This window comes from Crinia signifera, chromosome 4, assembly GCF_055691185.1.
Source record: "Crinia signifera chromosome 4, ASM5569118v1, whole genome shotgun sequence".
NCBI lineage: Eukaryota > Metazoa > Chordata > Amphibia > Anura > Myobatrachidae > Crinia > Crinia signifera.
Genome location: NC_139220.1, coordinates 7,654,826 through 7,678,052, shown reverse-complemented (window position 1 = coordinate 7,678,052; position 23,227 = coordinate 7,654,826). Strand labels below are relative to the sequence as shown.

Below are 23,227 nucleotides of genomic sequence, written 5' to 3'. Positions count from 1 at the left end.
CCACAAGCTGACACAGCGGAGCTGCCCTATGCTACCACAAGCTGACACAGCAGAGCTGCCCTATGCTACCACAAGCTGACACAGCGGTGCTGCCCTATGCTACCACAAGCTGACACAGCGGTGCTGCCCTATGCTACCACAAGCTGACACAGCGGAGCTGCCCTATGCTACCACAAGCTGACACAGCGGAGCTGCCCTATGCTACCACAAGCTGACACAGCGGAGCTGCCCTATGCTACCACAAGCTGACACAGCGGTGCTGCCCTATGCTGCCACAAGCTGACACAGCGGTGCTGCCACAAGCTGACACAGCGGTGCTGCCCTATGCTACCACAAGCTGACACAGCGGTGCTGCCCTATGCTACAACAAGCTGACACAGCGGTGCTGCCCTATGCTACCACTGAGCGCGGTGCCCTTCATTTTTGGAATTAGTAATTTCTCCTCTTACTGTGGAAGTGCTCTCAGCTCCTGTCCCCATTAGAAAATTATTTTAAAACCCGTTTGGATGTTTTTTTCATTACTGTTGTATGGACCTTAGTTCAACAAAATCTGAATATTTCTGGCCTTGATAACCTTGACTGTGCCACGTTAGGCTGACACTTGCCCATATACCTTCTGGCAGATATTAGTACCAGCAGTCGCACCACTCTGTAAGGTTGGTAAAGCCATTTAATTAAGGAAATAGAAATTGTTCGCAAAACTGTAGAAACACTAAACAATCGGTAGAAGATTCAGTAGGCACAGCCCCGATGTACGTGACTTCCTGTCTGTATCGGTCCGCAGTGGCGGAACAGAGAGGCGACATCTCAGTATGTAGCCCAGTAACATCTCGGCCTTATCTTCGTTCATTAACCGTTTACCCACACCAACGCGACATGGGTCATAAATGCAGACAGTGAGGCTTCGTATGTTATGCCCTAAATCCATGAACTAAACCGTTAAGGACAATACAGAAATCTCTTGAATATATTCTTTAAAAACAAAACTAAAAAAAACATTTAAAATTCTAGACAAACCGGAGTGACTGCTATACATTGTTATTAGTGATTTAAAACCTTAATATACAAAAACGTTTGCTGCGTCTATGTACGTTTGCTGCCAGTAGAGGTGCCTGATTATGTTGCGGCGGTATAATAACCGCTACGAGTACAGAAGATTTCCAGCATGGCAGCAGCGGTCTACAACAACCTCAGTAGATGGAGGCTCTAGTGTTTTCTATATGATCTAAGCATTCTGTGGTTATGACGACGCACTACGATCAGATTATGCCGACAATCTGGGTCATATCCGACCCTTACCCAGCAGTGCCCTCAGCCCGGACAGGCCCTTCTGCTGTTCCGTGTACCTGATGAGGTATTCCGGGTATATCTGATGCTTTTCAAAGAGGACGAATATCGATGGGTTACGCTCACTGTCAACACAGCTGTCGTAGAAGCTCGAGGAGGAGGCCGATTTGGCAGGCGGGCGTAGGTAGGAGGAGGATCCACGGATAAAGTCTCCCACCAGCACCCGGGCCACGAAGATGACGTATTGGTGGCGGTCTGCGTGGCTGCTGTACTGATGGGAATAGGAGGCGTCTCTGGCGAAGTAGCTGCCTACAAGAGGGACAGGAAGTCAGAAACTGGGAGGACCTTGTACATTACTGGCTCAGCGGGAGGCGGGGCCTCGGCAAATGACATCTCAGCGGGAGGCGGGGCCTCGGCAAATGACATCTCAGCGGGAGGCGGGGCCTCGGCAAATGACATCACACATTAATACGGGAGATTCTAAGGTAGTTCTTGAGCAACTGTGGCTTCTCCAGCTAATGTGGGCTTGCTGGGACTTATAGTTCAACAGCATCTGGAGAACATCATATTGTCTATATGTGATATACAGTAGTACAATATTTTTATGTATTTTCCAACAAGGGTTGGAGGTAGGGAATGGGGGAGCCCTACCCTAAGACGCATTCCTCACCTTTCCCATACGCTGTGCCATGAACCCCACAGATGCGCCAGTCAAAGTTCTGTTGGCAGATGGCGTCCACCAGGTTACTGCTGGTGCCGTGAAACAACTGCCGTTCGTCCACCTCCTTCCCCCCGTTCTGCTTCTTCATCTGCTCTTTCTGCCTGTAAGAAATGATCTATTACTAACGCTGCAGGAGTGAGGCAATGGAAGCGGCCGCAATACATGGAGCTCCCGCCAGGGGGCGCTCACACCCACCACTGGTAAACCTCCCAGAGCGCCGGATTCTGAATCCTCTCAATACTCTTGATCTGGTAGTCTAGGGTGCGGAGAAGCATGGTCTCGATCGTCTTGTACTCCTCCGACGCCCGGCTCAGGGGCACCAGCTGCGGAAACAGGAGCAGAAGCTTCAGTTTTTTACATGAGACAATATTGTCTGTGTGTTTCGTTATACATATGCTGCGCTGCAGGTGGGACTAACTCAGGTGAGAGAGAGTTACTTTGTTTCTGTGCATGATAAATAGTGGCTGTTTTATTTTTACGCTGCAATTCAGATTTCAGTTTGAATCTGCCCCCCTGCACTGCAGCATGATTATGTCCATTGGCAAACAAAATGTGCCCTGCAGTCAGTCCTGAGAAGTCCACATGGACAGTAAGTAGACAAGCAGTAGGCCCGGCTCCTATCTTATACAGTTCTCACAGTTTTGATACGTTATCTTAATCTCTATTATAACAGACTTTTGTATGATTGAGCCTATTGGGTTATTGCTCGATTATTATGACTCTCCATTACCTATGTACTACATAGTTCTCTGTGATTATTGCTGTATTTGTTAATTGTACCTTTAACCCTTACAATGTCTGTATGTGACACATGATGCTTCAATAATAAAGTAAAAAAAAAACCCAGCTGCAAGCCAATATCAGCTACAGACTGCTGTAACAGCGCCCCCTAGTGACCGCTCGCTGTATCACAAGGCTGTTCCACCTACTCACCGTGTATCCCACTTCTGGGACCTGCCCTTTGTCCCAGTGTGTAGGTGTGGACTTATCGTTATTTGTTTTAGAAGAGTCAGACTTCCTGGAACACAGAAAGATTCCATTAGTTCTTCAGCGCCCAACATTCAATATCAAATCCCCCTCTGCTGCGGTGGCTCGTGCCTCATTGTACATAAGCCCATTCCATATTGGTGGGGACGCTCTATACAAAGTAGCCGGACTCCGCAGCATTCTAGTAGTATAAGAAGGCTGACCAATAATGGTTCAGGGATGGGAGAATGAAGACATTAGGGGCAGTATTCAATGCTGGGGGCGAGCTGTGACAGTGCTGCCTGCTCGCTGTCACAGCTCGCAGGGTCCGTATTCAACTACCCCCCCCCCCCCCTGCATACGCTGTTTCCCCTTGCTCCGTTTTTGGAGCGAGGGAGAAACAGCGCATGCGGGCGCTAAAACAGCGAGACTCGTGGCTAAATGCAACGAGCCTCGCTGTTTGGGGGAATCCTCGCCGTCCTCTGACAGCGAGGATTTTCCCCTGGAATGTTGAATAGGGCGAGCGGCCGGCACGGGGGTTAAACGGCGAGGATCGCTTGTTTTCTGCAATCCCCGCCGACCACATTGAATACACCTCTATATGTATTTGTTACTGAATATTGTATTTACATCGGTGTTGCTCTGAGAAAGGGGGAGGGGACATAATACAGATCCTAGAACCACCGCCATGTACACTTACTTCATTTTCATCTTCCTCACGTCCTCCGCAGACACAAACTTAGGTCTCCGACACACGTCCCGTTCTGTTCCGAAGCGCGTGTTCCTCTGCACCATGTCTGGGAGAGGCAAAGATGGAGTAAGCCAGGGTGGCCGATGTCAGACAAGGGACAGAAACACAATAAGTACAGGAACAGAGAGTTTGGTGCAGAGACTGTGTATTGTCCGCAGCGAGCGCTGTTATAGCAGACACCGGTGATCTATACCTTTAAAGCTCAGCACGTAATCCTGCTTCCCGGCCTTGAACTGAATGTTGGTCGTCTTATCAGACAGGAAAACATTCTCTAGGTCCCGGCTGGTGATGGTGGAAGATTTGTGGCCGTCCGTCTGTTGCAAAACAAAATGAGCTTAGATCTGGAGTCTAGTGACTAAGGTGCTGGACAAACAGAAGAGCATACACGGTGCAGTATTGGGGTGGGGCTGGTGATACTGTAGCAGGGGTCCCCCTACCAGCAGCCCCAGCCCGCAACATGGGACTGAATTCCCTACGGGAAAGCTAGCTTACCCATAATGACCCTCACCCGTATCCCTGGGTGTCGGGTGCCATAATATTGAGAACTACAAAGTCAAGTCGTCTCTGGCTCCCAGTGCAAGCTAGGAACTTGTAGTTCCTTAAGTGCAAACATACCATGACAGCCATGTGTATGCTGACACTTGTAGTACTACAAACATGGTTACAGGATGCTTACAAATGACCGAGAGTGTACTGGGGGCATCGACCTGCGGACCCTTGCTGCATATACGGTGTAAACCGGTGCAGGCCAAGCGGGCACGGAATAGTAGTGTCTACGGAAGTCTTACTCGCTTGACGTGCAGCGCCTGTAATTGAGGGTGCAAGACATTTGTATGAGCCCCCTCCCCCCAGAATTATGTGGCTGCCCGGTCAGACCCAGCCCTGGCTCGGGGAAGGAAGGAGCAGCCCCCCCCCCCCCCCCCCCCCCAGGCTTTGTGGACAGCACCCACCGTCAGTACCCCAGGACAAGTCTTACTTTCCCTAATATACAAAAACCAATCTATTCTCATTCCATCTGGATAATACAGAGCAAATAGGGAACAAACGCACTAAGGAATGATTGTGAGACCAGAGCGTAGGCTGTTATTTACCTCCTGGCCATACTCAATCCACTTCTTGCATTCATCCCTCCAGTACCAGCGCCACTCGGTGGTCAGGATGAAATGAGGCGGCTTGGAGGCGGAGGACGGTGTGGAGAGGCGCCTTATCTTCCCGCTCTTGAACGTCATGGCATCAAAGTTTATGTGCTTCACCGTCTTTCTGTAAGCGGGGATACATCATGGTTACACTACAGCGCCCTCTACAGGCTAGCACAAGAAACTGCACCCAACCGGGACAGTCACCGGTACTCTTTACCTAAAACGGCGCCCATCGCGGTGATCGCGACATCGCGGGCAGTACATAAATGGCCGCGACGCGATGCCCGCGATCACCGCGATGCCCGCGATCACTGTTAAAAAGCCTGATTGACCGCGATTTTGCATTCAATGCCCGCGATTTTCACATAGGAATCAATGTTAAATGGGCTACAGAGCCCAAATAGGCAGAATTAACCCTTAAATGTCCCCCCAATTTTTGTACGCCACCCCACGATCCACGCCAACCCGAAGCGTGGCGAGCGCAGCGAGCCCGCGAGGGGCGGCGGTACGCGTCCTCCGACCTTTTCATGCCCTACTATCCACGTCGGCGTGGAGTTGAGAATAGAATAGTGTGGCGAGCGTAGCGAGCCACCGAGCCCGAAGCGTGGCGAGCCCCGCGAGGGGACGCGGATACCTTCACAGGTAAACGCGTCCCCTCGCGGGCTTCACAGGTGTCCGCTTTTCGCCACGGATACCTGTGAAGCCCGCGAGGGGACGCGTATAACTGTGAAGGTATCCGCGTCCCCTCGCGGGGCTCGCTGCGCTCGCCACGCTTCGGGCTCGGTGGCTCGCTGCGCTCGCCACACTATTCTATTCTCACACCACGCCGACGTGGATAGTAGGGCATGAAAAGGTCGGAGGACGCGTACCGCCGCCCCTCGCGGGCTCGCTGCGCTCGCCACGCTTCGGGTTGGCGTGGATCGTGGGGTGGCGTACAAAAATTGGGGTGACATTTAAGGGTTAATTGTGACTATTTGGGCTCTGTAGCCCATTTAACATTGATTCCTATGTGAAAATCGCGGGCATTGAGGCATTTTAAAGTAAAATCGCGGTCAATCAGGCTTTTTAACATTGTTCCCTATGGGAAAATCGCGGTGATCGCGGGTACACGATTTTTATGTACCCGCGATTTACCCGCGATGACCGCGATTTTTTACCCCCGATTAGAATCGCGGGCGCCGTTCTAGGTAAAGAGTACCCAGTCACCCTATTTGGTTACATAATGCTGACATTTTCTGTGACCTATTACACGAACACAACATAGTAATCAACAGTAGTTACAATTTAAATCAAATCAAATGACGTCCAACTCTGCGTCCGAGATCGGCCGATTGAGGCCAGACTCAGGTCACTTATATATATGTGCGCACAGAAATTCGGGGTCAGCTGACTTTCGGTGATGACAGCTGCCTGCCCACGTCACCCGTCGAATTCCATGGGAATGCCCATGAAACGCTGGGTTTAGCCATGGGTGAGACTATCCGCCGATGCCCCGTGTACCTGGTATATGCACATGTGCAGAAATGCGGCTGCACAACATTGGTCGCTGTGAGAACGAACCAGAATAAGGTCCAATACCTGGTGTTGGGGTCACAGTATGCCTCCTCAATGCTCTCCATACCCGGTAAGTCCTCCCACGTAGCGTCCACGCAGACCTGCCAGCGATACGGAAGGTGATAATGTTCCCGCAAGCACCTTTCTGTAACACCGGACAAAAGCCAGTTACCCAACATTCTGCCACATTGTATTGTTGTTCCGCATCATAGAAAAGCTGCGATGTGGGGGTGGGGGGTCACGTGCACAGATATGGTGTGTGTGTGTGGGGGGGGGGGGGGTGTCTTCTGGGTCTCACCGTTGAAGCTGCAGCTGTTTAATGCAAAGTACAAGCAGATTTCCTCTATCGGCTGCTCGGCTGATTTCTGGGGTCTGGCTGAGGCTGCGGAAGAAACAGTTCGGTTATCATTACTTTTGCCCTCGCCCAGTTCCGGGGTACCGTTCCCGCACCAGGCACACAGGGCTAGAGCCGCAGAACCCCATTTATGACCTCATGATACCGTGTCGTGGGTCTCTGCTTTCTGTGTGCGTTCCGAGCTCTGTGCCAGGGAGAGAGGTACAAGATGGCGGTGCGTCACAGAACCGTCGCCCCAAACAAACCTGGACGCTTGCCCTCCTTAGCCGGGGATCTAATTGCCGTTTCCGGAGGAGCATTAGTGCCGTTCTTTATAGCGTTGGCGTTGAGGTAAATTTCCAGGATCTCCGGCACAATGCTGGCGGCCAGCCCCCATTTCATCAGTTTCTGTATCGTCTCCTCCGCAGCCAGGTTATGGGACCTCCTGCAGCTGCCTCCGAACTTGCAGTCGTCTTGGAGGAAGTGCTGACAGATGTGCAGCTTGCTGCAGCTGGCTTTGTAGGTGCAGGAACCGTGAGGGCCTTCTCCGCGGTTATAATGCAAACAGACCTGCAGGAGAGAGAGATGATGGGGGTTATTCAAACCTTCCTGCAATAGCACCCAGCTGCCTTATTTTTATTTTTTTGGGGCGTTGGCAAGGTGACTGACAGGATGCTGATGTTTGAGTGGTAACCGGACATTTTCTGGGAGTGTCCAGGTGTGTGAGGGGAAGTCATGTGACGTCAGCTCCGCCCCTGATCAGCCTGATCCTATCACACGCCGCTGAGTAAGTCCTGGGCTACGCACAGACTGCACACACTGGGGAATCATTACATGGTGAGCGGCTGTTATCTGGGAGTGTCAGGGAATACGCAGGCGTGGCCAGGTGTGTGAGGGGAAGTCATGTGACATCAGCTCCGCCCCCGATCAGCCTGATTCTATCACAGCCGCTGAGTAAGTCCTGGGTTACACACAGACTGCACACACTGGGGAATCATTACATGGTGAGCGGCTGTTATCTGGGAGTGTCAGGGAATACGCAGGTGTGGCCAGGTGTGTGAGGGGAAGTCATGTGACATCAGCTCCGCCCCTGATCAGCCTGATCCTATCACACGCCGCTGAGTAAGTCCTGGGCTACGCACAGACTGCACACACTGGGGAATCATTACATGGTGAGCGGCTGTTATCTGGGAGTGTCAGGGAATACGCAGGCGTGGCCAGGTGTGTGAGGGGAAGTCATGTGACATCAGCTCCGCCCCCGATCAGCCTGATTCTATCACAGCCGCTGAGTAAGTCCTGGGTTACACACAGACTGCACACACTGGGGAATCATTACATGGTGAGCGGCTGTTATCTGGGAGTGTCAGGGAATACGCAGGCGTGGCCAGGTGTGTGAGGGGAAGTCATGTGACATCAGCTCCGCCCCCGATCAGCCTGATTCTATCACAGCCGCTGAGTAAGTCCTGGGCTATGCACACACTGCACACACTGGGGAATCATTACATGGTGAGCGGCTGTTATCTGGGAGTGTCAGGTAATATGCAGGTGTGGCCAGGTGTGTGAGGGGAAGTCATGTGACATCAGCTCCGCCCCCAATCAGCCTGATTCTATCACAGCCGCTGAGTAAGTCCTGGGCTACGCACAGACTGCACACACTGGGGAATCATTACATGGTGAGCGGCTGTTATCTGGGAGTGTCAGGGAATACGCAGGCGTGGCCAGGTGTGTGAGGGGAAGTCATGTGACATCAGCTCCGCCCCCGATCAGCCTGATTCTATCACAGCCGCTGAGTAAGTCCTGGGCTATGCACACACTGCACACACTGGGGAATCATTACATGGTGAGCGGCTGTTATCTGGGAGTGTCAGGGAATACGCAGGCGTGGCCAGGTGTGTGAGGGGAAGTCATGTGACATCAGCTCCGCCCCCGATCAGCCTGATTCTATCACAGCCGCTGAGTAAGTCCTGGGCTATGCACACACTGCACACACTGGGGAATCATTACATGGTGAGCAGCTGTTATCTGGGAGTGTCAGGGAATACGCAGGCGTGGCCAGGTGTGTGAGGGGAAGTCATGTGACATCAGCTCCGCCCCCGATCAGCCTGATTCTATCACAGCCACTGAGTAAGTCCTGGGTTACACACAGACTGCACACACTGGGGAATCATTACATGGTGAGCGGCTGTTATCTGGGAGTGTCAGGGAATACGCAGGCGTGGCCAGGTGTGTGAGGGGAAGTCATGTGATGTCAGCTCCGCCCCCGATCAGCCTGATTCTATCACAGCCGCTGAGTAAGTCCTGGGCTACGCACAGACTGCACACACTGGGGAATCATTACATGGTGAGCGGCTGTTATCTGGGAGTGTCAGGGATAATGCAGGCGTGGCCAGGTGTATGAGGGGAAGTCATGTGATGTCAGCTCCGCCCCCGATCAGCCTGATTCTATCCCAGCCGCTGAGTAAGTCCTGGGCTACGCACACACTGGGGAATCATTACATGGTGAGCGGCTGTTATCTGGGAGTGTCAGGTAATACGCAGGCGTGGCCAGGTGTGTGAGGGGAAGTCATGTGACATCAGCTCCACCCCCGATCAGCCTGATTCTATCACAGCCGCTGAGTAAGTCCTGGGCTACACACAGACTGCACACACTGGGGAATCATTACATGGTGAGCGGCTGTTATCTGGGAGTGTCAGGTAATACGCAGGTGTGTGAGGGGAAGTCATGTGACATCAGCTCCACCCCCGATCAGCCTGATTCTATCCCAGCCGCTGAGTAAGTCCTGGGCTACGCACACACTGGGGAATCATTACATGGTGAGCGGCTGTTATCTGGGAGTGTCAGGTAATACACAGGCGTGGCCAGGTGTGTGAGGGGAAGTCATGTGACATCAGCTCCTCCCCCGATCAGCCTGATTCTATCCCAGCCGCTGAGTAAGTCCTGGGCTACGCACACACTGGGGAATCATTACATGGTGAGCGGCTGTTATCTGGGAGTGTCAGGTAATACACAGGCGTGGCCAGGTGTGTGAGGGGAAGTCATGTGACATCAGCTCCTCCCCTGATCAGCCTGTTCCTATCACAGCCGCTGAGTAAGTCCTGGGCTACAGACACACTGCACACACTGGGGAATCATTACATGGTGAGCGGCTGTTATCTGGGAGTGTCAGGTAATATGCAGGCGTGGCCAGGTGTGTGAGGGGAAGTCATGTGACATCAGCTCCGCCCCCGATCAGCCTGATTCTATCACAGCCGCTGAGTAAGTCCTGGGCTACACACACACTGCACACACTGGGGAATTATTACATGGTGAGCGGCTGTTATCTGGGAGTGTCAGGTAATACGCAGGCGTGGCCAGGTGTATGAGGGGAAGTCATGTGATGTCAGCTCCGCCCCCGATCAGCCTGATTCTATCACAGCCGCTGAGTAAGTCCTGGGCTACACACACACTGCACACACTGGGGAATTATTACATGGTGAGCGGCTGTTATCTGGGAGTGTCAGGTAATATGCAGGCGTGGCCAGGTGTGTGAGGGGAAGTCATGTGACATTAGCTCCACCCCCGATCAGCCTGATTCTATGGCAGCCGCTGAGTAAGTCCTGGGCTACACACACACTGGGGAATCATTACATGGTGAGCGGCTGTTATCTGGGAGTGTCAGGGAATACGCAGGTGTGGCCAGGTGTGTGAGGGGAAGTCATGTGACATCAGCTCCACCCCTGATCAGCCTGATTCTATCACAGCCGCTGAGTAAGTCCTGGGCTACGCACACACTGCACACACTGGGGAATTATTACATGGTGAGCGGCTGTTATCTGGGAGTGTCAGGGAATACGCAGGAGTGGCCAGGTGTGTGAGGGGAAGTCATGTGACATCAGCTCCACCCCTGATCAGCCTGATTCTATCACAGCCGCTGAGTAAGTCCTGGGCTACGCACACACTGCACACACTGGGGAATCATTACATGGTGAGTGGCTGTTATCTGGGAGTGTCAGGTAATACGCAGGCGTGGCCAGGTGTGTGAGGGGAAGTCATGTGATGTCAGCTCCGCCCCCGATCAGCCTGATTCTATCACAGCCGCTGAGTAAGTCCTGGGCTACACACACACTGCACACACTGGGGAATCATTACATGGTGAGCGGCTGTTATCTGGGAGTGTCAGGTAATACGCAGGCGTGGCCAGGTGTGTGAGGGGAAGTCATGTGATGTCAGCTCCGCCCCTGATCAGCCTGATTCTATCACAGCCGCTGAGTAAGTCCTGGGCTACACACACACTGCACACACTGGGGAATTATTACATGGTGAGCGGCTGTTATCTGGGAGTGTCAGGTAATATGCAGGCGTGGCCAGGTGTGTGAGGGGAAGTCATGTGACATTAGCTCCACCCCCGATCAGCCTGATTCTATGGCAGCCGCTGAGTAAGTCCTGGGCTACACACACACTGGGGAATCATTACATGGTGAGCGGCTGTTATCTGGGAGTGTCAGGGAATACGCAGGTGTGGCCAGGTGTGTGAGGGGAAGTCATGTGACATCAGCTCCACCCCTGATCAGCCTGATTCTATCACAGCCGCTGAGTAAGTCCTGGGCTACGCACACACTGCACACACTGGGGAATTATTACATGGTGAGCGGCTGTTATCTGGGAGTGTCAGGTAATACGCAGGCGTGGCCAGGTGTGTGAGGGGAAGTCATGTGATGTCAGCTCCGCCCCCGATCAGCCTGATTCTATCACAGCCGCTGAGTAAGTCCTGGGCTACACACACACTGCACACACTGGGGAATCATTACATGGTGAGCGGCTGTTATCTGGGAGTGTCAGGTAATACGCAGGCGTGGCCAGGTGTGTGAGGGGAAGTCATGTGATGTCAGCTCCGCCCCTGATCAGCCTGATTCTATCACAGCCGCTGAGTAAGTCCTGGGCTACACACAGACTGCACACACTGGGGAATCATTACATGGTGAGCGGCTGTTATCTGGGAGTATCAGGTAATACGCAGGCGTGGCCAGGTGTGTGAGGGGAAGTCATGTGATGTCAGCTCCGCCCCCAATCAGCCTGATTCTATCACAGCCGCTGAGTAAGTCCTGGGCTACGCACAGACTGCACACACTGGGGAATCATTACATGGTGAGCGGCTGTTATCTGGGAGTGTCAGGTAATACACGGGTGTGGCCAGGTGTGTGAGGGGAAGTCATGTGATGTCAGCTCCGCCCCCGATCAGCCTGATTCTATCACAGCCGCTGAGTAAGTCCTGGGCTACACACAGACTGCACACACTGGGGAATCATTACATGGGGAGCCGCTGTTATCTGGGAGTGTCAGGTAATACACAGGTGTGGCCAGGTGTGTGAGGGGAAGTCAGCTCTACAAATTAACAGCCGAGCAATCAGGTCTGAATAACCCCCTATATACGCCCAGACTGGCATATACTGACGGTGCAGAGAGAGACACACACACAGGACCTGCCGCGTACGATATGCGCTGTCCAGACACGTGGCCTCATATGAGGCCATGATTTGGCGCAACCACAAAATGACTATCTGCGCAGTTTGGGCCACGGTATAACTACCTACAAATGCATGCACCAAATGTCAGAAAACCATACGGTATTTGGAACCAGAGGGGGCCCCCTCCGCTCATCCAGCTGTCTGAACATAAACCCGTCTCCTTCAAATATGTGACTAAAGGGTTAACTGAGAGGTTTTGTCCCATATCCTCCCCCATATTCTGCATTCTGAAAAGTATCTCTGCGCCTATCTCACACCCAAGGACACGGAGATATTGCCTCCCCCGGATCCTCACAGGGAACAATGCGGGGGGAGTAATCATAAGGAAGGAGCATAAACCAGGAAACAAAGAACTACAGCTAGACTAAGTCTGCAAACGATAACGATATTGGTAACAATGTATCGGTGCATATGGTCTAGTGTGTGCGCACTATGTCGTTAACGATGCTCCCGCAGGTCCTTAATGATGTTCTCCATCGTCTGTACGTGCAGCTCAATGTTGACTATGGGGGGTATTCATTCCGGGATTCAGAGTGTTGGAACTTCGTCACTGAATGATAATACCCCCTATACTGTCAGAGACTGCGCGGTGACGTCACTGAATGATAATACCCCCTATACTGTCAGAGACTGCGCTGTGATGTCACTGAATGATAATACCCCCTATACTGTCAGAGACTGCGCTGTGATGTCACTGAATGATAATACCCCCGATACTGTCAGAGACTGCGCTGTGACGTCACTGAATGATAATACCCCCTATACTGTCAGAGACTGCGCTGTGACGTCACTGAATGATAATACCCCCTATACTGTCAGAGACTGCGCGGTGACGTCACTGAATGATAATACCCCCTATACTGTCAGAGACTGCGCTGTGATGTCACTGAATGATAATACCCCCTATACTGTCAGAGACTGCGCTGTGATGTCACTGAATGATAATACCCCCGATACTGTCAGAGACTGCGCTGTGACGTCACTGAATGATAATACCCCCTATACTGTCAGAGACTGCGCTGTGACGTCACTGAATGATAATACCCCCTATACTGTCAGAGACTGCGCGGTGACGTCACTGAATGATAATACCCCCTATACTGTCAGAGACTGCGCTGTGATGTCACTGAATGATAATACCCCCTATACTGTCAGAGACTGCGCTGTGATGTCACTGAATGATAATACCCCCGATACTGTCAGAGACTGCGCTGTGACGTCACTGAATGATAATACCCCTATACTGTCAGAGACTGCGCTGTGATGTCACTGAATGATAATACCCCCGATACTGTCAGAGACTGCGCTGTGACGTCACTGAATGATAATACCCCCGATACTGTCAGAGACTGCGCTGTGACGTCACTGAATGATAATACCCCCTATACTGTCAGAGACTGCGCTGTGACGTCACTGAATGATAATACCCCCTATACTGTCAGAGACTGCGCTGTGACGTCACTGAATGATAATACCCCCTATACTGTCAGAGACTGCGCTGTGACGTCACTGAATGATAATACCCCCGATACTGTCAGAGACTGCGCTGTGACGTCACTGAATGATAATACCCCCGATACTGTCAGACACTGCGCTGTGACGTCACTGAATGATAATACCCCCTATACTGTCAGAGACTGCGCGGTGACGTCACTGAATGATAATACCCCCTATACTGTCAGAGACTGCGCTGTGACGTCTGTGAATGATAATACCCCCTATACTGTCAGAGACTGCGCTGTGACGTCACTGAATGATAATACCCCCTATACTGTCAGAGACTGCGCTGTGACGTCACTGAATGATAATACCCCCTATACTGTCAGAGACTGCGCTGTGACGTCACTGAATGATAATACCCCCTATACTGTCAGAGACTGCGCTGTGACGTCACTGAATGATAATACCCCCTATACTGTCAGAGACTGCGCTGTGACGTCACTGAATGATAATACCCCCTATACTGTCAGAGACTGCGCTGTGACGTCACTGAATGATAATACCCCCTATACTGTCAGAGACTGCGCTGTGACGTCACTGAATGATAATACCCCCTATACTGTCAGAGACTGCGCTGTGACGTCACTGAATGATAATACCCCCTATACTGTCAGAGACTGCGCTGTGACGTCACTGAATGATAATACCCCCTATACTGTCAGAGACTGCGCTGTGACGTCACTGAATGATAATACCCCCTATACTGTCAGAGACTGCGCTGTGACGTCACTGAATGATAATACCCCCTATACTGTCAGAGACTGCGCTGTGACGTCACTGAATGATAATACCCCCTATACTGTCAGACTGCGCTGTGACATCACTGAATGATAATACCCCCTATACTGTCAGAGACTGCGCTGTGACGTCACTGAATGATAATACCCCCTATACTGTCAGAGACTGCGCTGTGACGTCACTGAATGATAATACCCCCTATACTGTCAGAGACTGCGCTGTGACGTCACTGAATGACATCTGCACTATTACATTAGCCTGGGAGTTCTGCGGAAATAGGTAACGATATCGTGGTCAAGTGTGTACCCAGCTTAAAGATACAATAGGTTCGCTGGGCAGATGGGCCAAGGGGTTCTTACCTGTCGTCACATTCTATGTCCTAATGCAAATTCGGTTCTTGTGTATGATCACGGCGCCAGGCTATGCTACGTTTTCAGCATAGCCTAGCGTAGTCACCGTACTGTCCCCGGGAGCTGCAGCTCTGTCCCCGGCATCCCTGGTAAGCCTAGTGAGCGCTTCTCACACAGCGCCGGTAACCGGCAGATCCCCTTCGCTGGTGGACGCCGGTGGAGGGGTGCTCCATCTGCCTGAGACGCACGAGCGCCTCAGATGCTTATGCGTCTCAGTAACGATTGCCGCAGGGTACGGCAACCCTGCGGACAGGGTTAGGGGTTCGGTAGCAGGGGGTGCGGTGCTCCGTGTTACATACTGGCAAATGCCTCCATTTCAAACCCCCACTGTCTATGCCAGCCCGAAGCGTGGTACGCGTCCTCCTGACTTGTTCATACTCCCACTATCCACGTTGCGAGGAGTTGAATTTATAAAGTGTGGCCAACGCAGCGAGCTACCGAGCCCCGCGAGGGGACGCGGATCACTTGACCACATTCGCTTGCCACACTTTGGGCTCGGAGGCTCGCCACACTCTATAAAGTCAACTCCACGCCAACGTGGATAGTGGGGGTATGAACAAGTTGGGAGGACGCGTACCACATTCGCTTGCCACACTTCGGGCTGGCGTGGATAGTGGGGGTGTTTCAGGAACACATTCACACCGGTCATGTCAGGCAGGTTAAAATGGTCAATGGTTCCCACACAATGTAATAAGCGCTGACACAACGCTGACCACGTAACGTTAGCTGTAATAAGCTGTAACCACCACCACCAGTAGGCCAGGGAACAGCACTTGTGAGCCGGGACCTTACATGGCTGATCTGAGTGAAGGGTCTCACCAGCTGAGATCTGACCAATGTGCTGGAAAGGGGACCAATGGACAGGACGGGAGATCAGGTGATCTCTGCGAGAAGAGGGGATTCTGCAACATGATTATTATACACCAATATCTTAATACTGAGATCTGACAGACCCAGCTAAATAAAAGCCGCTGTGTGACGGATTCACCTCGGTACTTACATCGGGCAGGAGGTTGGGGTCGTTCTGTAATAATAGGGGGCGGAGCTCCGTAATGGTCAGGCCCGCGAGCAGGTGCTGCTGTAACACGTGGGTGATCTGCTCCTGAACGATGGAGTGATTAAACTTACAGTGCGACCTGTGGTATAACAGAGGAAATGACGTTAGGCTGGTCTGCGAGCCCGCTGCTTGTGCTTCGGGGTCCGCTCTAACACAGACTATCGGAAACCATCGCCACTATGCGGATATCCTATAGAAGCAGTCGCCAGGTTACATATAGATCTCACAAGAATAAAGAAGCGTGGGGCGCTCAAAGGTCCACAAAGAAATGTAACTTTATTAGACACAATACAATACATATGATATACACAAAGTTATTACATACCGGTATACCTCCTAATGCTTCTTATGGATTTTTTGATCCTTTCAATAGACAGTCAATGTGAAGGCTGGTTTATATCTGCGCAGTGCAGCCTCAGCTATAGTCAGCGGCAAATAACTTTGAAGCCATCCAGTAAGTAAATATATTGGGTATATTCCGGCCAAACTGGTATAGTGCAACAATGTCTCTGTTTATGGTTCTTAAATAGACAATTATGTTACCTCCAATGGTGCCAATATCAGCAACAGTGTCCTTCCTTGTAGGAGAATGAGCAGCTCCTGCAGCGATAACCGCTCACACAGAACCAGTGCAGCGAGCGGGCCGTGGGTTGGAGTGGCGGCCCTAGCTCCGTGAGGGCATCTGCCTCTCCTGGCTGTATATGTATCCGTGAGGGCATCTGCCTCTCCTGGCTGTATATGTATCCGTGAGGGCATCTGCCTCTCCTGGCTGTATATGTATCCGTGAGGGCATCTGCCTCTCCTGGCTGTATATGTATCCGTGAGGGCACCCGCCTCTCCTGGCTGTGTATGTATTGCGGTGCGCCAAGTCTCCCTGGATCTCCCGTCTCCTGCACGTAGCTGTGACAGGCATGCTTCGGCCTTGACAGCGCTGCTCTGGTTAGCCGCTGGGAGGTAGACGTGCACTCGGGTGTGGGGGTGCACGTGTTACCGGGTGCCACTTGCAAACTCCTCTGAAACGGGCTCCTGACGCTCTGCCACAGCATTGGCAGAATGCGTTTCGCCGCTCTGGGTGGCTTTTTCAAGTCAAGAGCCCAGAGAGCAGCGAAACGCGTTCTCAGAGGAGTCTGCAAGTGTCACCCGGCAACACGTTCTCTCCCATACCCGAGTGAACGTCCCTCTCCCAGCGGCTAACCTCAGAAGCGGTGGCAGAGCGTCGAGGCCGAAGCACGCCTGTCACAGCTACGTGCAGGAGACGGGAGATCCAGGGAGACTTGGCGCACCACAATACACAGCCAGGAGAGGCGGGTGCCCTCACGGAGCTGGTGCCGGCACTCCAACCCATGGCCCGCTCGCTGCACTGGTTCTGTGCGCGCGGTTATTGCTGCAGGAGCTGCTCGTTCTCCTACAAGGAAGGACACTGTTGCTGATATTGGCACCATTGGAGGTAACATAATTGTCTATTTAAGTACCATTGTTGCACTATACCAGTGTGGCCGGAATATACCCAATATATTTACTTACTGGATGGCTTCAAAGTTATTTGCCGCTGACTATAGCTGAGGCTGCGCTGCGCATATATAAACCAGCCTTCACATCTATTGAAAGGATCAAAAAATCCATAAGAAGCGTTAGGTGGTATATGTAATAACTTTGTGTCTGTATATGTATTGTATTGTGTGTATGTGTAATAACTTTGTGTCTGTATATGTATTGTATTGTGTGTATGTATGTGTAATAACTTTGTGTCTGTATATGTATTGTATTGTGTGTATGTCTAAGAAATTTTAATTTCCTTGTGGACCTTTGAGCGCCCCACGCTTTTTTTTTCTTGTGCATTGATTAAAGGAGGTTGGCATTCCTCCAGCCTGGTGGCCGCAGGGTGACACATTACACTACCATATTCCCTAGCGCCAAAGACATTTTTCTTTTCACTTTACATATAGATCTCAGCTCACCTGGTGCAGCCATCAGGGTGAGGTATATACCCCCCAGCTCACCTGGTGCAGCCCCCATGGTGAGGTATATAGCTCCCAGTTCACCTGCTACAGCCATGAGGATGAGGTATATACCCCCCAGCTCACCTGCTGCAGCCCCCAGGGTGAGGTATATAGATCTCAGCTCACCTGCTGCAGCCATGAGGATGAGGTATATACCCCCCAGCTCACCTGGTGCAGCCCCCAGGGTGAGGTATATAGATCTCAGCTCACCTGCTGCAGCCATGAGGATGAGGTATATACCCCCCAGCTCACCTGGTGCAGCCCCCATGGTGAGGTATATAGCTCCCAGTTCACCTGCTGCAGCCATGAGGATGAGGTATATACCCCCCAGCTCACCTGCTGCAGCCCCCAGGGTGAGGTATATAGCTCCCAGTTCACCTGCTGCAGCCATGAGGATGAGGTATATACCCCCCAGCTCACCTGGTGCAGCCCCCATGGTGAGGTATATAGCTCCCAGTTCACCTGCTGCAGCCATGAGGATGAGGTATATACCCCCCAGCTCACCTGCTGCAGCCCCCAGGGTGAGGTATATAGATCTCAGCTCACCTGCTGCAGCCATGAGGATGAGGTATATACCCCCCAGCTCACCTGGTGCAGCCCCCATGGTGAGGTATATAGCTCCCAGTTCACCTGCTGCAGCCATGAGGATGAGGTATATACCCCCCAGCTCACCTGGTGCAGCCCCCATGGTGAGGTATATAGCTCCCAGTTCACCTGCTGCAGCCATGAGGATGAGGTATATACCCCCCAGCTCACCTGCTGCAGCCCCCAGGGTGAGGTATATAGATCTCAGCTCACCTGCTGCAGCCATGAGGATGAGGTATATACCCCCCAGCTCACCTGGTGCAGCCCCCATGGTGAGGTATATAGCTCCCAGTTCACCTGCTGCAGCCATGAGGATGAGGTATATACCCCCCAGCTCACCTGGTGCAGCCCCCATGGTGAGGTATATAGCTCCCAGTTCACCTGCTGCAGCCATGAAGATGAGGTATATACCCCCCAGCTCACCTGCTGCAGCCCCCAGGGTGAGGTATATAGATCTCAGCTCACCTGCTGCAGCCATGAGGATGAGGTATATACCCCCCAGCTCACCTGGTGCAGCCATGAGGATGGGGAATATACCCCCCAGCTCACCTGCTGCAGCCATCAGGATGAGGTATATACCCCCCAGCTCACCTGGTGCAGCCATGAGGATGGGGAATATACCCCCCAGCTCACCTGCTGCAGCCGTCAGGGTGAGGTATATACCCCCCAGCTCACCTGGTGCAGCCATGAGGATGAGGTATATAGCCCCAGCTCACCTGCTGCAGCCATGAGGATGAGGTATATACCCCCCAGCTCACCTGCTGCAGCCATGAGGATGAGGTATATAGCCCCATCCTCACCTGCTGCAGCCCTCAGGATGAGGTATATACCCCCCAGCTCACCTGCTGCAGCCGTCAGGGTGAGGTATATACCCCCCAGCTCACCTGCTGCAGCCATGAGGATGAGGTATATACCCCCCAGCTCACCTGATGCAGCCGTCAGGGTGAGGTATATACCCCCCAGCTCACCTGGTGCAGCCGTCAGGGTGGGGTATATACCCCCCAGCTCACCTGCTGCAGCCGTCAGGGTGAGGTATATACCCCCCAGCTCACCTGCTGCAGCCATGAGGATGAGGTATAAAGCCCCAGCTCACCTGGTGCAGCCCCCAGGATGAGGTATATACCCCCCAGCTCACCTGCTGCAGCCCCCAGGATGAGGTATATAGCCCCAGCTCACCTGCTGCAGCCCCCAGGATGAGGTATATACCCCCCAGCTCACCTGCTGCAGCCCCCAGGATGAGGTATATAGCTCCCAGCTCACCTGGTGCAGCCATGAGGATGAGGTATATAGCCCCAGCTCACCTGGTGCAGCCATGAGGATGAGGTATATAGCTCCCAGCTCACCTGCTGCAGCCATGAGGATGAGGTATATAGCCCCAGCTCACCTGCTGCAGCCATGAGGATGAGGTATATACCCCCCAGCTCACCTGCTGCAGCCCCCAGGATGAGATATATACCCCCCAGCTCACCTGGTGCAGCCATCAGGGTGAGGTATATAGCTCCCAGCTCACCTGCTGCAGCCGTCAGGGTGAGGTATATAGCTCCCAGCTCACCTGGTGCAGCCATGAGGATGAGGTATATAGCCCCAGCTCACCTGGTGCAGCCATGAGGATGAGGTATATATCCCCCAGCTCACCTGCTGCAGCCGTCAGGGTGAGGTATATACCCCCCAGCTCACCTGCTGCAGCCATGAGGATGAGGTATATACCCCCCAGCTCACCTGCTGCAGCCGTCAGGGTGAGGTATATACCCCCCAGCTCACCTGGTGCAGCTGTCAGCGTGAGGTATATACCCCCCAGCTCACCTGGTGCAGCCCCAGGATGAGGTATATACCCCCAGCTCACCTAGTGCAGCTGTCAGGGTGAGGTATATAGCTCCCAGCTCACCTGCTGCAGCCCCCAGGATGAGGTATATAGCTCCCAGCTCACCTGGTGCAGCCATGAGGATGAGGTATATAGCCCCAGCTCACCTGGTGCAGCCATGAGGATGAGGTATATACTCCCCAGCTCACCTGCTGCAGCCATGAGGATGAGGTATATAGCTCCCAGCTCACCTGCTGCAGCCATGAGGATGAGATATATACCCCCAGCTCACCTGCTGCAGCCATGAGGATGAGGTATATAGCTCCCAGCTCACCTGGTGCAGCCATCAGGATGAGGTATATAGCCCCAGCTCACCTGCTGCAGCCATGAGGATGAGGTATATACCCCCCCAGCTCACCTGCTGCCGCCCCCAGGATGAGGTATATAGCTCCCAGCTCACCTGCTGCAGCCATGAGGATGAGATATATACCCCCCAGCTCACCTGGTGCAGCCATCAGGATGAGGTATATACCCCCAGCTCACCTGCTGCAGCCCCCAGGATGAGGTATATAGCCCCCAGCTCACCTGCTGCAGCCCCCAGGATGAGATATATAGCCCCCAGCTCACCTGGTGCAGCCCCAGGATGAGGTATATAGCCCCCAGCTCACCTGCTGCAGCCCCCAGGATGAGGTATATAGCCGCCAGCTCACCTGCTGCAGCCCCCAGGATGAGATATATAGCCCCCAGCTCACCTGCTGCAGCCCCCAGGATGAGGTATATAGCCCCCAGCCCACCTGCTGCAGCCCCCAGGATGAGGTATATAGCTCCCAGCTCACCTGGTGCAGCCCCCCAGGATGAGGTATATAGTCCCCAGCTCACCTGCTGCAGCCCCAGGATGAGGTATATAGCCCCCAGCTCACCTGGTGCAGCCCCCCAGGATGAGGTATATAGCCCCCAGCTCACCTGGTGCAGCCCCCCAGGACGTAGTAGCGGCACAGGTGGAGTCTGTCGCAGTTGCCAGCACATTCCTGGTTCCTGTCCGCACATATCCGCAGTTTGCTAACGTATACACACAATCGGTTGTTTCCCTGCTGCCTGGTCACCAGGGTGCGACCCTCTTCTGCCTCCAGCAGCTGTGCCATCTTCTGAGAGGAGAGACCCAGGGCCCTGCCCAGCTGCCACAGCTCCATGCTGCCCCCATTGGTGCAGAGCACCTTACAGAGTCGCATGGAAAGGGAGTCCGACATGTCCTGAGGCTTCCGCTATGGGAATTATCTACCCTTATATGTAATATATTGCCGCCCTACCAACTAGGTGTGCCCTCAGAGAGCTGGGCACATTTACCCCAAGTCTTCTCTATGTACTGAGCCTCACACCCCCTGCCACCTCTATCTACCCCAACTGTGTACTCCCTACCATCGTATATTTACCCCTTCCTGTCTGTACTTACCCCTACAGTCCTCTCTACCCCTCCTGTACTTACCCCTACAGGCCTCTCTACCCCTTCTGTACTTACCCCTACAGGCCTCTTTCTGCCCCCCTCCTGTACTTACCCCCACAGTCCTCTCTACCCCTCCTGTACTTACCCCTACAGTCCTCCTGCCCCCCTCCTGTACTTACCCCCACAGTCCTCCTTCTGCCCCCCTCCTGTACTTACCCCTACAGTCCTCTCTCTGCCCCCCTCCTGTACTTACCCCTACAGTCCTCTCTCTGCCCCCTCCTGTACTTACCCCCACAGTCCTCTCTCTGCCCCCCTCCTTTACTTACCCCCAGTCCTCCTTCTGCCCCCTCCTGTACTTACCCCCGCAGTCCTCCTTCTGCCCCCTCCTGTACTTACCCCCACAGTCCTCTCTCTGCCTCCCTCTTGTACTTACCCCACAGTCCTCCTTCTGCCCCCTCCTGTACTTACCCTACAGTCCTCTCTCTGCCCCTCCTGTACTTACCCCCGCAGTCCTCCTTCTGCCCCCTCCTGTACTTACCCCCACAGTCCTCCTTCTGCCCCCTCCTGTACTTACACCCGCAGTTCTCCTTCTGCCCCCCTCCTGTACTTACCCCCGCAGTCCTCTCTCTGCCTCCCTCTTGTACTTACCCCACAGTCCTCCTTCTGCCCCCTCCTGTACTTACCCTACAGTCCTCTCTCTGCCCCTCCTGTACTTACACCCGCAGTCCTCCTTCTGCCCCCTTTCTGCACTTACCCCCACAGTCCTCTCTCTGCCCCCTTTCTGCACTTACCCCACAGTCCTCCTTCTGCCCCCTCCTGTACTTACCCCTACAGTCCTCCTTCTGCCCCCTCCTGTACCCCCGCAGTCCTCCTTCTGCCCCTCCTGTACTTACCCCCACAGTCCTCCTTCTGCCCCCCTCTTGTACTTACCCCCACAGTCCTCCTTCTGCCCCCTCCTGTACCCCCACAGTCCTCCTTCTGCCCCTCCTGTACTTACCCCCACAGTCCTCCTTCTGCCCCCCTCTTGTACTTACCCCCACAGTCCTCTCTCTGCCCCCCTCCTGTACTTACCCCTACAGTCCTCCTTCTGCCGCCTCCTGCACCTACCCCACAGTCCTCTCTCTGCCCCCTCTTGTACTTACCCCTACAGTCCTCCTTCTGCCCCCTTTCTGCACTTACCCCCACAGTCCTCTATATGCCTCCAGCATCTCCGTTTTCCTCCATAAACTTCCTACCAGTCAGTGAACCCGTACAGTCCTCTCTGCCCCAAATGCCCCCTGGCCTGCAGGTCTGCCCCTTGCTCGGTGCCCTGGGTGCTGCGATGCCGGGTCTGCCCCGCCCGGCCGCAGGTTTACCTCCCAGTCCCTCCTCCCCTATGGCAACAACAGCGCCGCCTGACCTGGGTGACACAGTCCTGACCAGACGGAGAAACGAAACT

At 53.4% G+C, this 23,227-nt stretch overlaps 1 protein-coding gene across 2 annotated transcripts; it reads right to left on the bottom strand.

Annotated features, from left to right (window-relative positions):
- Positions 1 to 652: 652 nt before the first annotated feature.
- On the bottom strand, positions 653 to 23,227 carry LOC146073621 (protein mono-ADP-ribosyltransferase PARP12-like). 2 transcript variants are annotated; one of them, XM_083180925.1, is made up of 12 exons: positions 22,969 to 23,227; positions 15,906 to 16,041; positions 7,019 to 7,322; positions 6,717 to 6,800; positions 6,443 to 6,563; positions 4,817 to 4,985; positions 3,919 to 4,039; positions 3,675 to 3,771; positions 2,942 to 3,026; positions 2,204 to 2,331; positions 1,958 to 2,109; positions 653 to 1,596 (listed from the first exon to the last, which is right to left on the bottom strand). In XM_083180925.1, exons 1-12 carry the CDS (start codon positions 22,995 to 22,997, stop codon positions 1,283 to 1,285), a joined length of 1,740 nt encoding a protein of 579 aa, XP_083037051.1. In that variant the 5' UTR covers positions 22,998 to 23,227; the 3' UTR covers positions 653 to 1,282. The 2 variants fall into 2 exon arrangements, with proteins under 2 accessions (XP_083037051.1, XP_083037049.1); XM_083180923.1 differs by lacking the exon at positions 22,969 to 23,227 and adding an exon at positions 21,312 to 21,859.

Coding starts and splice junctions, on each gene's coding strand:
- LOC146073621 (XM_083180923.1), bottom strand. CDS start 21,595: ATGTCGGACTCCCTTTCCATGCGACTCTGTAAGGTGCTCTGCACCAAT. Junction 3,027..3,674: donor GTGAGGAAGATGAAAATGAA/GTAAGTGTACAT, acceptor TCTGTGTTCCAG/GAAGTCTGACTCTTCTAAAA. Junction 1,597..1,957: donor TGGCACAGCGTATGGGAAAG/GTGAGGAATGCG, acceptor TCCCTCTTGTAG/GCAGCTACTTCGCCAGAGAC.